Raw genomic sequence first — 16,135 nt, 5'->3', positions numbered from 1 at the left:
GACCAGGTGCTGAAGGCATAAAAAATTTTAAAAAATAAGGGATTGTAAGCTTGACAAGGTCCTTGCAATCCGTGAGGTCAACCAAGGGTTGTCTCACCTAAAAAAAAAAAAAATGTTACTCCCTTCACCCTGCCTTCAAACTAAATTCTACATCTGAAGCATCAGTTTTAGAAACAGTTTATAACCAAATGGGTACCTTAGAAAAATTTATAAACTATCACCAGTGGAACTTTGCGCACAGCCTTGCTGCCCTGATGATGCTCATGACATGGATTTATTAGAAAAATCTATGGCTCTAAGCTTTTCAATTCCTCATCTTTTACTTTCACACATGGACAACTCGACATTCTTTTCTGTCTCAATATGCCTAAATCTGCCAGTTTTGTGCAAGCTAAAATCCCCTGTCTGGGCTTGAGTCCAGTCTTCTCAGCAGGTGATTTCTTTGGTAAGTCCTAATACTTACAAATCATCCTCTCTGGTCTAATTCAACCCTTGGCCCAAATGCACACATAAGCACATGAGGCTTGCAGGGGCTTAGCAGAGTAATAGGTGGAGGACAGGGTGTGTGTTTGTATGTGACCCAGTCTCTAAATACCTCTCCTACATGGAAGTTCCACACTGTCAGGATTGTCGTTTGCAAGCAACGGAAATCAACCTCGACTCTCCTAAGCACAAAGGTTTTATTGGAAGATGTCAGGGTCCGTAGCATCATCAAGAGGCTAAAGAAACAAGTGTGGGAACTGAGAGACCCCCGAGAAGACCAGACAGCAAGGACCATGGCAAAGCTGCTGCAGTGGGGACCACTGGGGGTCAGCATCCTCCCATAACACTGGCCAGGATGCCTTCCAGCGAGGAACTACTGGGCTCCTCCCATCACTCCGCCAGGAGAGTGTGTGATCCCTCAAGCCTAAGTCACTTTGTGCCACCCCTGGATGGACCACAGCAGGGAGCGAGATCTGGTCCTTTTAGGGCCTGTGTTTAGAAATAAGAATGACCTCCCATCAAAACACGATAAGGCATCCACCTGAATCAGGGGACCAGCCAGCAGTACTGACTGGATGATTATATACATAACAAATTTTCAGCACATTCCCATTGCTCATTCATTTGTTAGTTTTAGGAAATTTCGTTCTTTGATTATTTGTTTAAAACAAAGTTTGTTGTACTTCATATGTAGTGAGAAATACACTATATATATTTATAACATTTTTTAAGGTATTTGAAAAGAGACATTTCAATTCATGGTACAAGACCGTGTGCTATAATCATTGACAGAGAAAAACCTTCTTATTCAAGATAGATCAGACAGGTGAGGACAAAAAGAGAAGATCCCTTCGGAACGTTGTCCCAAAAGGAGTTTCTTCCTCTTCACAGGGCAGGCCTGGGCAACTAGGAGGAAGTCCTGTCAGCAACACAGGCAATCTCCCCCCAGGCAGAAGAAACACAGAGTTTGTTTTGTTCTTGGCCCTAAAATCAGTGAAAGTGAGGTCTCATAATGAGAGACTCTAGTCCTCAGTTTTCCATTCACTTATTCGTCTCTCTTCTTTCATTTAAACTAGACTCTTAGAAGCCTTCTTTGGCACTTCCCTTTCTTCATCCCTTGCATCTGATCAACTACCAAGTTCTGCAGTGTTTGCCTCCCACACGTCTCAAGTTCATTCCTGCCTCACCTCCCCGGCTACCACTCTCCTGGTTCTGGTGCTCATCACTGCTGCCTGAAAACAGTGGCCTCCCCTAACTTGTCCCCCGTCTCCTGTCATGTACCTCTTCCATCCATTTCTTCCTCCTGTAAGAGATACCTACCTACAGCTCAATCTACCCATGTTGCTCCCCTACTTACAGCTCTTCCACGGCTCCCATCACTTCCGGAAAAAAAACCCAGGCTTCTGACAGGTCCCACAGAGCCCTCTGCAATCTGCACCCCCTGCTCCTCACTCCCAGCCTCACATTCAGCCCTTCACCGCACCCCATGCTGCTCCCCTCCTTCTTGCCATTGTTATACTGATTCCTCTACCAGGAAGCCCAAGCCACTCCCACCTTTACCTCCATTTGTCTCATCAGTTCCTACTCATCCTTTAAGACCCAGCATAAGAGCACCTCTAGGAAGCCTCGTCTGACATTCCAGCAAGGTAGAGTTAGGTGCCTGATCTTCATGGGTGTCCTAACAATCCCTATGCAAATCTCTATCACTGCACACGCCCCACAGTTTTAGGAATCCATCTTTATGTCCCTCTGTCTCCCTATGGCCTTGTATACTCCCTGAGAATAAATGTTCGTCTTTGTGTTTCCCAAGCTGCCTTAGAAGAGTACCAGAAACATAGCAAGGGTGTGACGTATCCCTGTTGAGACAATGAATGAATGATGTTCCATAATAAACTTTACAGCCTGTAAAATGATCAAAAACAGAACTAAAGATAACCACTCCTTTGGCTTAGCTGATAGAAGAAAAAAAAAAACACACTAATTTATGTACCATCTCTTCAATAAACATACAACTTGAAGACCTTTTGCAAAGGCTTTTATGGAATACCATTTTTAGCAAAGCAGATGTTTAAAAGACTAAACTATTTCTTAAATTACTATCAACAGTAAACCCTGGTTTGAAAATATTAGGTCTCTTAAGGGACTGAATTTCTCAGGCAGTAGTCAGAATGGGAAAGAAGATGAACATTCTGTACTTCTTTTTAAACTGCTTCTTTCTTACTGAAATAAATGTACTGCTGTTTCAAAGAAATCATGGGGATTGTTTTATTTTTATTGAATTGTCTGAGACAAACAGTAAAACGGTTTTCAGTTCGTGGTCCACAGTTTCTAAGGCTACCGCTTTGAAATTAATTCCACATACCCTGACAGCTCATTTGTGCCAGGCAACAGACATACAGGAGTGAGCACAATACATCTACAGACTTACTTCCTATGAGAAAATGGTGGTTTTAAGACAGGCAGAGCCGTGCAAACCACCCATGCAAAAGGGCAGGAGAAAACTGCATTGTTCTATTTCCCAGTGGAAATGTGTAATTATCGTTAATGATCACCCTTCAACCCTTCACCTATGACAAAAAAGATGTCATGGAATCATACTACCATCTCGATAACACATGTGTGTATATAAATGCAAAAACCGAAGAGGTGAAGTGACAAATCGGCAGCTGACGCATGTGAGGAAACACATTTAACATGACTCGCAAACCACTTCTCCAATCATAGGCTGACAAGTCAAAACATGCAGTGATTACGATTTGTCAAAATATAACGAGCTGCCGATCTGCGTTCAATCTGGTGGCCAGGCAAGGACTTATAAGGCACCTGATTGTTCACATCTGCTATTTCTCTAGGATCCTGGCTGACTTTGAGTAGTAGCCTCTTTAAGGACTCAAATACCTAGTATTATTTTTCTTGTACTCTTTGGACCAAATTCATCAATGAGAAGTCCTGATAAAAATCTAATCACTGGAATGTGTAAGTCATAGCATTTGAATGTTACGTTAAAATTTACATTTCTCAAGGACATCGGTCAGTATGGTGAGATTAATAAAATATTCTAACCCTTTTGGTTTGGTCTCATGGCATCCAATTTTCAAGCATGCTACTGATTGGCTCTGTGTTCAAGTGAGTCTCTCTTTGGGCCTTAGCCTCCTCATGGGTAAAAGGAGAGAACTGCACTAGGTAACCCCTAAAAGTTTGTTTTGATTTTTAAGCAGATATGTAAGTAGTTAACATATCTGAGCCTCAGTCTCTTCATCTGTACAATGGGGATAAAAATGTCATTTGAAACACCATAGAAAGACTTCTTTCAACCAATTTCAGGCACTAATGTAGTATTCAAAGCTTTATGTCCACAACAAATTTAACATACAAATTCACAGTAACATCCTCATTTTAAAGTTTGTATTTTTAAGAAAGACACTGGAAGTCTGGGATCTTGATGTAAATATGTGGTTTCATTCATTTCCCTATAATACAAAAGTTAGCAGTCTTGTCTCTAAAGCATTTTTGCTAGTTATTAAAAGGAAAAAAAAAAGAACTTTCATTAAAATTGAACAATTGGGCTATGTATGAAAGGAGGAGGATTATAGCAAAACATCCTTGACCCTCTCTCAAAAACAGAACCAGGCCCACATTTGAAGAATACCAAATGATTCTCATTAAAGTAATGAGAATATTTTCAGTGACATGTGTCTGACCGACTTTACTTTAGTTGGCAGGACTCATAGCAGCCAGAGACCCAAAAATAACACACAGCCAGCAGTTTCTGCTCAAACACACCTAACAGACGTATTTCACACTGTTTCAAGGATGCTCCACCCTAGACAGACGGGGTGCAAGGTCATATGCAAATTGTTGCAGCATTAAACACACATTCCTTGTGACAACACTGTCATGCTGAGTTCCCCCAGCTCTTCCTGCACAAAATTCACTCCAACTCGGACAGGGCGAGCCAACAGATTTGGTTGATCCAAGCCTCTACCGTACCCACCAGCTAAAGTTATTTTTAACTTACAACTACTGTTGATAAGTTTTTTTTCACACACACATACACACAAACACCCTTTCAGAAAAAGAAACTATGAAAAAAAAATGCCATTTCATTTCAGCGAGAAGCAGTCACTCTCTCAGACAAAGCTGTAAAGAAACGTCATTTTGGTTTAGAAACAACAGAGCACTTTATTAAGATTTTCAGTTCTTTCTACAAACAATTTCTCTCAACAGCCTTATGAGGCAGTGGGCAGGCTAAAATTGTACTGGGTTTACCTTTGAAAATCTAGTCCTCTAAACAGAATAAGACTCATTTCCATAGTTTAAGTGCAATAAATAGTAACTAATCATATGAAAATTACCATTTCATTGTACGATTTGCTCCAATTGACACATTTTCTCATATCTGGAAATTAGCTTAGTGAGCTATGCTCGTAGGCCCTCGAAACTTAAAATGTGGTGGGGGAGATAGGGCCTTAAGGAAGTAAAAGATGGAAAGTGAAAACTTCGCATAAAGATAATAATAATAATGCCATTGGTGTTGACACCATTATAGGTACTTTATACATATTATCTCAGTAAATCTTCATAACACCTTTTGAAGCAGGAACTATCCTTTTTCCCGTTTAACAAATGAGAAAAGCTTGGCCACAGAGAGGTTAAGTAACTTGCCCAAGGTCACACAGCTATTTAAATGGGAAACTATGATTTGAACCCAGTCAATCTGGCTCCAATTGGAATGGGCAATAGATTTAGGTACCAGCTTGGGTTCCACCACATACTAGCTGGGTGATCTTAGTCAGGCTATTTAACTTTTCTGAGCCTCAGCTTTTTCATCTGTAAAATGGGGATAACAATACCCAGCTCATGGGCTTTTGTAAAGAGTGTTAAACAGAATTATCATTGCAAAGTGTTTGGCACAGTATCTTCAGCATGGCTAGCATCTGCTATTAGAGAAACAAACACATTAAAACATTTTTTCTAAGATGCTACCTTTTGACCACCTACCCTATTTGCCTCACCGACTGGTAAGGCACCACGGAGAAGTCAGCTATGCAGGGGAGAATTGGGGGTTGCCAACCCTCCCTCTTCCCCACCTTTCTATGTCCTGAGAAGCAATGAGATGTCAACAGGTGAAGATGTGGGAATAACAGTATCCCAGGATAGTTCAACAATTTATTGCACTATTTACTGGTTGCCTGGCATGTACCAAGCACCATGCTAGGCACTATGGTGACCAAACCACTAAGACACAGCCCTACCAACAAAGAGTTCACAGCTGCTTAGGAGAGAAGTACACATAAAAAAGAAAAAATCAAAAAATAAAATACCCAGCATGCAATCCGGGCAATCTGTTTTACAAAGCTGTTTGGGAAAGCACAATGGCTCAGCGTCCATGCTATGGAATTCATGGCCATGGTACTCACGTCGCGCACACGGCTCATTCTGCCTCTATATCTTCAATCCAAAGCTATAACACTGATACTTTGCCTTTGTGATTCTCAAATGCTCAGCCATGATAAAGGCTTCCAGTCACGGAGCCTTTGAAAAGTCAAGCCAACATCTGATGTGATGGTAACTATTCTAGACATGGCCTAGCGCGGTCTTTATCTTGAGGAGCTCAGCATTACAAGGCCTCCTCGTAGAAACCATGTGTTTGAAGAAGTGTCAAGTTAGATTTGAAATGATGTGAGAAATCTGAAGCAGTCACTCATACTTCAGATGAAGCTGAGCCGGGTTAAAATTGGATAGCCAGGATGTGTTTTTTTTTTTTTTTCCTTTTTTTGAGAAGGGTAGAGCTGGAGGACGAGAGGCAAACACTGTGGCTTCCTGAGTTTAGTTCTTAACTAAAGAGGACCAAAAAAGCCTGCAATTTTTCTACCTGTGCTTGAATTTAAAAAATTAAAAAAAATACACACACAAACTTTCAGCCTCTCAACCTAGTAGACAGCTATTAATACAATGATGTTGTATAATAAAAGACCACGATAATCTCAGTGGCATTCAACAATAAACGTTTATTTCTTGCTAATGTATATGTGGGGCAACTGGGGTGTCTGCTCCTGTGTCCCATCCTGGAACTAAGACTCGAGGAGCAGTGGCTACTCAGGGTATGCTCTTGCCATGGCCTTGGTGGAAACATAAGAAGACAAGCCCAACCAGACAAGCACCCACACCACATTCTCTGCTGACATCACATCCAGGAGCATCCCATTGGCCAGAGCAAGTCACATGGCCAAGCTCAATGTCAACATCAGGGGAGTGTACATTACTAACAAGCCATGGGTCATGAGGGTAAATAATACTACCGAAGAGGAGGAAAGAACCGATACCAAATAATCCCTATTACCACATTTTCTAAACAATTCTGAAAGGTAGGCTTTATAGGCTTTATTCTTTCTTGACAGCTGAGAAAATTGAGCCTCCAGAATTGAAGTCATTCATCCAGGTTATACAGGCAGTATGTTGGGCTACCAGAATGAGAATCCAAATTCTCTTGTCTTTGGTTTCTACAGAGGTGTAGCTTACTGACATGTAACTAGTGATTATTAAAACAGGCTACTTGAAAACAGGCTTTATTAAAAACATCTTCCCCTTCCAATATATAACCTCCCAAGGCACGCATGATTTCTTTGTCTACTCTGAGCCTTAAAGACCGCACAGTCAGTGGAATGGAAGATATCGGTGGCTGCAGAGCAAGGAACATGGATGAATCAAGTTGGAAGCTGATTCTGTGCTAATTCCTGAGCACAGAATTTTTACACTGCTGTGACTGCTCTGTGAGATCTAATTGCCAAATGGAGCAGCGAAACTAGAAGTCACGAAGGGCAAGAAGCTGCCTTGACGCCAGCGGCCTCCCACATCCATATAACAAACAGCTATTGAAGGTCTGTCTCCTCTGGCTGGGCCTGGCAAGGTGCTGAGATGCTGGGAACAAGAAAAGAGGGACTAGCTCTCATGGAGTTTACATCCTGCAGAAAGGGATCGATCGTTATCAAAAAAAAAGAAAAAGAAAAAGTGAAAGCACGCAGAGTAATTTCAGATTGTACTAAGGGTTGTGACGAACCAGCCTTGCAACCCTGGGTAAGTCACCGGTTTGACCTTTCTCTGGGGCCCCCAGTGCCCTCATCTGGCATTCACGGTGCAGTTCCTTCAGTCCCCAACAGTCCGACGGAGGGCCATTCTGGGCCCCTCTCTCCTAAACTAAAACTTAATAGCTCAAAGGATGCCGAGCGGCGGGTAGGGGAGGAGGCCAGCCCCCTCGACCCCGACCCCGGGCCTTAGAGGAGGTTTGTACAGTGAGCGGACTAGGACATCTCTAACCTGCTCCCCGGTCGCTGTCTGCCCAGCCAGGCGCCACTGACGCCAGCGCAGCTAGCTGGCTCAGGGTGCGGCGGATTGGGATGGGGACGGGTCCTGCCCCTGCACTTCGCTCCCACCAGATGCTGCCTGGCCTCTCTCTCCCCTTTCCTTTGTCGCTGGGGAAACAGGCCTCACAACGGACTCGTTAACGACAGTTCGGGGCTGGGTAGGGTGCGGGGGCTGTCCCTCCCCGGTCCCAGAGCGGGGTCTAGGCAGTGAGAAGGACCAGGAGGCCGCGCTCCCCTGCCCCCCGCCCCCCCACACACCCTGCTCCCGCAGGCGCTGTGCCCAGGCCTGGATTTCGGAGGGCGGCCCAGAATGCGGGGCTCGATTATGACAGCTCGCGAGCGGGAGCGGAGCTGTCCCTCCTGCCCACCCACGCCCCGCGGTGCCCCAGACGCCGCCGGGCCTCCTGCTGCCCGCACCTGGCCAGCCCAGGAGCCGCGGGAGGATTGCACGCGGCCGCCCGAGCGCCGGGGCTTGCTCTCCGGGCGATGGCAGCTGCGCCCCGGGGCGGGGCGGGGCGGGAGCGCAGAGGCGACAGAAGCCGAGCGGCCACGAGAGTCTTGGTCTCGCCGCGCGGCTTCAAGTTTCCACCCGCGCGCTGTTGTGCAACACCCCGCCGGAGGAGCGGGAGCCGCGGGCGCCGCGGAAATCAGGCCGAGCCCATAAACAAAGCCACGTGGCCTCGGGGCCGGGGGGCCGGGCTAAGCGCAGGCGGCTCTTCCGGCAACAAAGCCCGGCGGCCAGCGGCCGGGGATAAATACGGCAGCCGGGACCGCGGCGCCGCACTCCGCGCGCCCCGCGCCCCGCCGCCGCGCCGCGCCTCCCGCCCGCCCGCGCGGGCTCCCGGCTGCGCACCCCGACCCCGCGGCGCCCCCCGCCCCGAGCGTGCGCCCGGCGCGGCGCGTCCCCGACGCCGCCCGGCCAGCCCGGTCCCGCGGCCGCCCGCGTCCAGCCGCCAGGTCTGCTCGCGCTACCATGCCGTTCCTCGGGCAGGACTGGCGGTCCCCCGGGCAGAGCTGGGTGAAGACGGCCGACGGCTGGAAGCGCTTCCTGGACGAGAAGAGCGGCAGCTTTGTGAGCGACCTGAGCAGGTACGCGGTTCCGCCGCCGACCTGCGGCCCCGCGAAGCAGGCCCGGGAGGGAGCGCGGGGCCGGCGGGCGCGGCACGGGGCGAGGAGGGGGCCCCTGGCCGGGGAGGTGGGAGCGAGCGGCCCAGTTTCTGCAGGGGTCGCCGGAGCGCGGGATGCGGAGGATTTGGTTTCCCTTTTTGTTCAAGGTCAGCGCCTCCGAGTGGGCGCGACCCTGCACAGAACCCCAGGTCCCTCCGAGAATCTGTCCACAAACGTGGAGCTTGTCCGCACACGCTCACACTTAAGCACACACCTTGAAGTGTCCCCTGCCTTGAACACACCAGAGTGGCGCAGTTCGCTAGCGTGGGGGCGCGGGCGAGTGGGCCCCGCGCCTTTCACCGCCCGGGTGGCGGGGCTCCAAGCGCCCGAGGGCTGTGGGCACAGTCGCGTGACTGCCTTGGACGCAGGTTCCGCCCGAGCGCCGCCAGGCTCGTCCCACGCACGGAGTGGGCAGGCGACCACAGAGTGGGCAGAGAGGATGAGTAACCAGGAAGGGGCGGCCAGACGGTCCCTGGGGCACCGGCGCTTGCACGGCGGATTTGTGGAGACGTGATCAGGCGTCAGGGCCGCCGCGCTGAGGCGGTCGTGGCGGGGGGAGAGGGGGGAGGAGGGAAGAGGATGGAACCCTCGTCTCCTTCTGCGAAGGCTAAGCGTTTGCACCTGTTTCCTCTGTGACCCTTTGGGTCAGTTTTCTTTGCAAAATGAGTGCAACCCGATTTTCAGCTGGTGCCTGTCACCTGCAGAAAGTCCACCTGCCTCAGCTGAGCCCCTGGACTGGAGGTTCCCCCTGAGCTCTGTCAGTGGGGTAGAAAATCCGAGGTCCCCTGAGCTGGGTGTTCTGCTTGGTTAATAGTGCAGAAGCACCAACCAATAAGTCAGGCGGTCTGGAATCTGTCAGTCCCGGATCCCAACGGGTGACTTCCAGATCCCTGGCATTTGGCCCAGGTGAGGAGAGCATTGAAAGTGGGTCCAGAGGGCGTCTGCGCAGTGGGGTCACCCTCGGTGCCCCTCTCCCACCACCTTTTGTTAAACACCTCCCCCCACTCCGCACCCCGTGTGCCCTTAAATTGACTTCAATAGAGAGTTCTGTGAGGCCAGGTCCCACTTACTGAAACTTCCCAGTGGTTGTTTGGTTGAGCCTTGGCACTCATTTTAAGAAAGCTATCAGGGTAATATGGTTATTTTGACAGCTTGACCTCCTGAGCCACCCCCCACACATACACACACATCTGTTTGTGATTGTAAAGCATCAAAGTCCCTTCCTCTCCCAATGTGGGGGTGGTAGGGGGGACAGTATTTAATCTTGGAGGCCTATAAGGAGAGACAACAGCAAATTGACCTTTATGTTAAAGATACTTTTAGGCAGTCTCTGCCACCGTTAGGGAATGCAATTTTATTTATGGAAAAACCAGATAATTAACTTACAGAAAAATAAAAAGATTACCTGCTATCACCAGACTATGTCTTTTGTCAATTATGCCCCTCCTTCCTTCTTCCTCGTTCCTAAGGATTATAACCTAATATTTGGGTAACTTCTGTGTGGCAGTTCGGATTCTTTCTAGGGAGGTGCAGCAGTGATCTGGTGAGCCATGTTGTAGTGGCTCACCCAGTAATTGAGGGTGCTCCTCAGTGAAAAGCAGGTTCCTGGATTCAGCAGGAGAGGATTCAGAATACAGAGCCTCTGGTTCATAACTATTCCCACTGTCCCTGATCCAGGAGAGAAGTTGCTGTCACCCTCCTTTCGCAGTAAATAATGATGCCTCTTTCCACAGTACAGCAGACCTGAAGATGGTTGCAACTGACTAAAAAGTTTAACCTAGGCAGGGACCCGTAGCTCACTGCCCCTTTGTCCCCTTAATGAGTCTCCCTGCTTTCTTCCCATTTCACAGTCTTCTGAGCTAGAGCTGTCTCACTCACCATCATTATCACAAATGGTGATCTATACAGGTAGAGTGCTGGTTCTTTGATGAGTCAGAGTTTAGGAATCATTTGGTATCTCATAGCAAAGCAGCTGGCTGTTTGTTTGCAGAGGCCTGTATTTTTTCTTCCCCCAGCAATTGTAAACAATCCCTTCTTACTTAGCATGAGAACTCTGCCAACTTCTTTAAAGCATTGGCCTTCTGAGACCTGGGTTTGTAGTCTCAAATATCCCCACTGTTTTCAGTCTTGGTGCTGTTTTTCTGTGATGTCAGGTTTGGGCTGAGTGCCCACCTACGCAGGTAAGGTCGAATGCCTCTCCTGTTAGGAGACAACAAAAGGCAGGCCCTTTCAAAGGTGGGGGTGGGTGTAAAACAGAGGACGGCAGAGACATGGTACACTTCTCTAATCCCACGGACCATTGTGTGAGCTGCCCAAACAAGAGTCAGGGATGAAGGGCACATTGTGTTTTTAGCCTGGCGGGGGCTATTGTTTCATGTTGACCATAGTTTGTCTGCGCGGCACACCTTCTCTGGACCCTACTGGCCATTTTCTCTGTGGTCCTGGGGCCCCATCCTCCTCCAGCAGCAGAATGGTACAAAGTCCATCACAGCTAAGTGCCCCAAACTGAGATCGTAGGAGGATTTCAGAAAAGCTTGAAGCGGGGCCCCTTCTCAAAAAGTTGACACTACATTGAGATAGAGAAGGAATGACAAGTGCTAAATTTGGTGGGACAGATTAAAAATTCAAGGAAAGAGCTCCAAATGAATTGGGACGATCCAAGAATGCTTCAAGGAAGTGGTGGTTGAGGCACCTCAGATAGCCCTTCTCACCAATGACATTCCCCCATCCCCTCCCCAGAGATGAGTAATCTTAGCTATCTGAGTCTCAGCACCCTTCTCCAAGTCCTGCAGTTGAAAACTTTCCTTTTGCTTTCCAATGTAGCTAAGGCTGAACCAGGAAGCAGGAAGTTTACCTTGGTGCATAAGAAAATAAAAATAATAGTTAGATTTTTATGAGTGCTTACTGTATACAAGGCACTATTCTAAGAGCTTTATACAGTAGGCTGTTTGTTTCACCAAGCTATCTAGGTACTAGCTGAGTGAGTTTGACAATTTGGGTATGTACTGGGGCAAATCAGCACAGAAATGTCATTGGCCTTCACCTACAACTAAGCCCTTTGGGGCAGCCACAGCTTTCTTAAATGGCCTCTTATTGCAAATGAAATGAAAAATCGGGCTTTTCCCCCCCTTTTCTTTTCCTTCTATCCCTTTATCTCCGCTGCCAAAATGGTCTTACTTTGAAATCTTTCCACCTTTTCTAAAATTGTCTTAAAGTACCTTGGAATGTGATGATGGTATAGGACTGGAGAGGTCTTTTTTCTTATTATAGGCCTGTGCCTATAAAAATCAAGATTAGTAAGAACTAACTACAAAATAGCAACTCACTGGCTATGATTGAACTTGATGAAGAAAGCAGCCTCTTTAAATGGCTTTGCTTATTTTAAAAATAAATGTCGTGGTTCTTAAATGGTGGTGGCTTGTTAAAATTTTCTGTTGCGCTTTTCCATTGGCTTTGTATTTTCTTCAAATGGACATAATTGAACTCTCAAAATAGCCTTTAACTGAATATATTATTACTTAAAAGACAACATAGAAGCAAGCAACATACATAAACCCTGTAGCCCTTCCTTCCAAAACCTAGTAACTAAGCAAAAAGTTCAGGGATTCTCTTGGGTTAAAGCTTTTCTACATTCTGCAGTGCGAGAGCATCGTCGATTATGTCAGATTCTTCTGAAACTAGCTTTGGAAATGAGTCACTTGGGCTTAAAGCAGGTTATTGGCGTTTCTGTGAAGAAAGCAAGTGCTCCAATTCCTTTGAGGAATGTTTTCAATTAGAAAACAATAAGATGAAATATAAATATTGAAAACTTCTAAGGAATGGCCCCACAGAATGGCCCGCCTGCTTTTTTAAGCTCTCGTCTGCGTGGGCCAGTCGGGGGACATTCCATTTTGTCCCCTTCTCCTCAGCTTTGATTGACATTTCTCAAGTGAGCCTTAAGGACTCAAGAGTTCTGCCCTCCCTTCGTTCCGCCCCTCTCTTCCTGCCGGACCTCAGAGCAGATAGCTGACTGATGGGTAGTTTTGTACCCCTGTCTTTGTGCAAGTGACAAACACAAGCTCACGTGTGACACAAAGCCTGGCCCGAAACCTTCGCCCTTGGGTTGCTTAAGAAAGTACCTCTATTACTGTAATGGTTGTGAGTAGTGACAGATGGGTGCTGTGGTAATTGGGGGGATCACTTCATAAATTATATAAACGTCTGAGCATTGTACTGAAGGAAAAAATTAAAAAGAAAAAAAGAAAGTACCTCTAAGAGAGGACATTTCTGCAGTACTCTCTCCGAAACCTAAAAATATCTTGTTTTCCTGAATGAAAAGGAGAAGGCTAAAGACACCAGAAAACTCAGTAAATGACGTCGAGCAGGTCTTTATGAGGGAAGATTAACAAATGGTTGGTTACCTATCAAGCTTGTCCCTATGGGTCCAGAAACACTGAGTATATTGTTGGCGATGTCACATGCCGGCATTTTAGCAAGATACTCATTGTACTTATGGAAGCGCTAATTGAGAGACTGTTGTACCAACAGGATACTGGAACTTTTTTCAAACCCTCTTTTTTTTTTTTTACCATTTACACAATGTCCATGGAATGGAGAAGTACAGGTATACCTCCTCTTACCCAATAGATGTATGTCCAAAAAAAAAAGATATAAATCATATTTTAAATTCAGCAGAGGAACTCAGAAAATTAAAGTACTCTAATATATTGGTGTAATTTTTAAAAACCTAGTTTACGTTTTACTAACTGGCATTATAAAACTTGCCTTGCGTATAATAAATACATACCCCTATGAGGGTTGGGAGAGTTGAGTACCTACCTTCTTATTATATCTCAGTATTTCTCCTACATCCCTTCCGTGGAAACTTCAGAAATTTCCAGAAACTTTGAAATCATATTGTACAGTAGACTAGAACTCAGCCAGCCCCCCCCCCCCACACACACACACACACAAACATACCCCAAATGATGGCTCGGCCTACAAAGGAAATAACCCACATGACCCAAGATGAACCTCCGCATCCTTCAGTGACCTGGGAACTGGGCAGTTCTGTCTTCTCAGCCGTCATTCATATATGCATTGTGAACTCAGCTTGTTCCATGTAGGACCCAAAGTCTTCACCTCACAGCCTCGTGCCTAGTGTTACTCAGTTCCGTGAAACCTAAACGACTAGCACTGTACCCGAAACATCGCCTAGAAATGGAGTTCGTAAGTCAGATTTTTGTAAATGCGATCATCTTTTTAAGGCACGACAGAAGCAGCGAGTTTAAAAAGCAGCTTGGGTACACTGTAGGAGAATTGTATGGCACGTGAATTACATCTTTTTAAAAAGCAACTTGGGGTGGATGCTTTTGCAAAAGGAAGGCATTGTGTATTCCAGTGATACCAGTAACGGCCCCTCTCCTTGCCCTCCATTCATCATTTTTGCTTAAAGTAATATTGTAGTACCCTTAGTTAAAGAGAGCAGGGCTGTGTGTCAGATATAATGGCAGGCACTGTTGGGAATTCAAAAGAAGCAGAGGCACCCATCCCTGCCTTCCACAGACATGTGACAATATTCGATCCTCACAGAGGAAAGTCTGTGCCTGCAATAGACTTCTTTTGAGCAGTTTTATTGTTTTTTTGCGAAGCATGTATGTTTGTGTTTTATAACCCAGTAAGTTATTTATAGAAACAGCTTGTATTAAAGTATAGCTGTTACACACATGCCCTCTTGTCTTGTTTTTCCTAGTTACTGCAACAAGGAAGTATATAATAAGGAGAATCTTTTCAACAGCCTGAACTACGATGTTGCAGCCAAGAAGAGAAAGAAGGACATGCTGAACAGCAAAACCAAAACTCAGTGTAAGCCGTTTCGAACTTAACGGGAAAGCCATTCGAAGATCGTTATGATTGGTTCTTAGGGGGGAAAAATCACACCTCGAATGTTCGACATCTGCTTCAGTGTTTACTGTGTCATTGACAGAGGATTCTGGGAACTTTGCTCTCAGAAACCTGGCTGTGCATTTTACAAGGGAGATTAATGTGTTCTTTATAGTCTTGTTTATAAGTCAGTTGCTAGTTGGGGCATTTTTTTCCCTGCTTGTCACTTATATTTGACATAGTTAATTTAGTTATTTATACAGCGGTATGGTCAGCTGAATCGGATCCAGTATGCGCTTTTATTCTGAACTGTGTTTTGAGGCTTTGAAAATAGATTTGTTTCTCTTTTCTTGTATAAATACTAGTAATATTTCTAGATGCTGTATGTATTAAGAGAGTATAAAGTTCTATTAATAAGTACGAATTACAGATCTTTAGTTTAATCCATCTATACTGCATGGTTTCCTCATGTTATCTGTTTTATTTCTACGCTTTATAGCCTTATATAAGTTGTAGGCTTGGCATTTAAAACAAACTCGTATTTAGGTATTAGATTTTTTTTTTTTTAATTTGGAGCTATGAAACACTAAATCTGAATATCAAAGATTTGGAGTGCTTCGGACAAAGTAAATTATAACCCCAGTATTTATATACTGCAGAAATTAGGCATTCGCATCCTCTTAGATGGTCAGTAGGGTTCTTGTATTTTTTTCTCACACCTTTTCACACTTTATAATAAATGAAAAAGTAACCAGTTTAAAATCTTGAGTATGTTACAAATTTTAAAGCTGGGTAATTTTTTCTTTTTGTCTCCCTAGATTTCCACCAAGAAAAATGGATCTATGTTCACAAAGGAAGTACTAAAGAGGTGAGCATCCATCTGTTGATTAAATTCATTAAAGGGTATGCATAGCTTAATGCCTTCCCCAACAGAGTAGGTGGGAAATTGGGCAGCAATATGATTTCAAATCATGACTGTCCTCTGGGTGTGGGTGGATGGTGACTAGGAGCCCACTAAAAATAGCCAACCACCAGAGTTTGAGGATAGAGAGAGAGAAGCAAAAGTCAATAAGTGGACCCGCCCCTCCCCCCAACCATTCAGTGAGATAATCTATGTAAACGTGTTTATAAAGATTAATATGCCCACCTCCAAAGTATTATTATAAAGCCCGGACCTTTCCCTCGGGACAGTCCCTTTTTTTTGTTCTCTTTAGACTTCAATTCAGTTAAGTTTTAGCCCTGGAATGACTGGTCACTAA

General features: G+C 45.6%; 1 protein-coding gene across 1 annotated transcript in view; it reads left to right on the top strand.

Annotated features, from left to right (window-relative positions):
- The first annotated feature begins 8,705 nt into the window (after positions 1-8,705).
- Positions 8,706-16,135, top strand: part of FBXO32 (F-box protein 32) — a 32,327-nt gene continuing 24,897 nt past the window's right edge. Inside the window, exons 1-3 of the mRNA XM_016166431.2 lie at positions 8,706-8,936; positions 14,746-14,858; positions 15,695-15,744. Of these exons, the coding sequence (XP_016021917.1) occupies positions 8,821-8,936; positions 14,746-14,858; positions 15,695-15,744 (279 nt within the window). The 5' untranslated portion in view covers positions 8,706-8,820. The remainder of the gene's footprint in view (positions 8,937-14,745; positions 14,859-15,694; positions 15,745-16,135) is intronic.

This window comes from Rousettus aegyptiacus, unplaced genomic scaffold (assembly GCF_014176215.1).
Source record: "Rousettus aegyptiacus isolate mRouAeg1 unplaced genomic scaffold, mRouAeg1.p scaffold_m13_p_15, whole genome shotgun sequence".
In the NCBI taxonomy this organism is placed as follows: Eukaryota; Metazoa; Chordata; class Mammalia; order Chiroptera; family Pteropodidae; genus Rousettus; species Rousettus aegyptiacus.
This window is presented reverse-complemented; position numbering and strand designations above follow the sequence as displayed.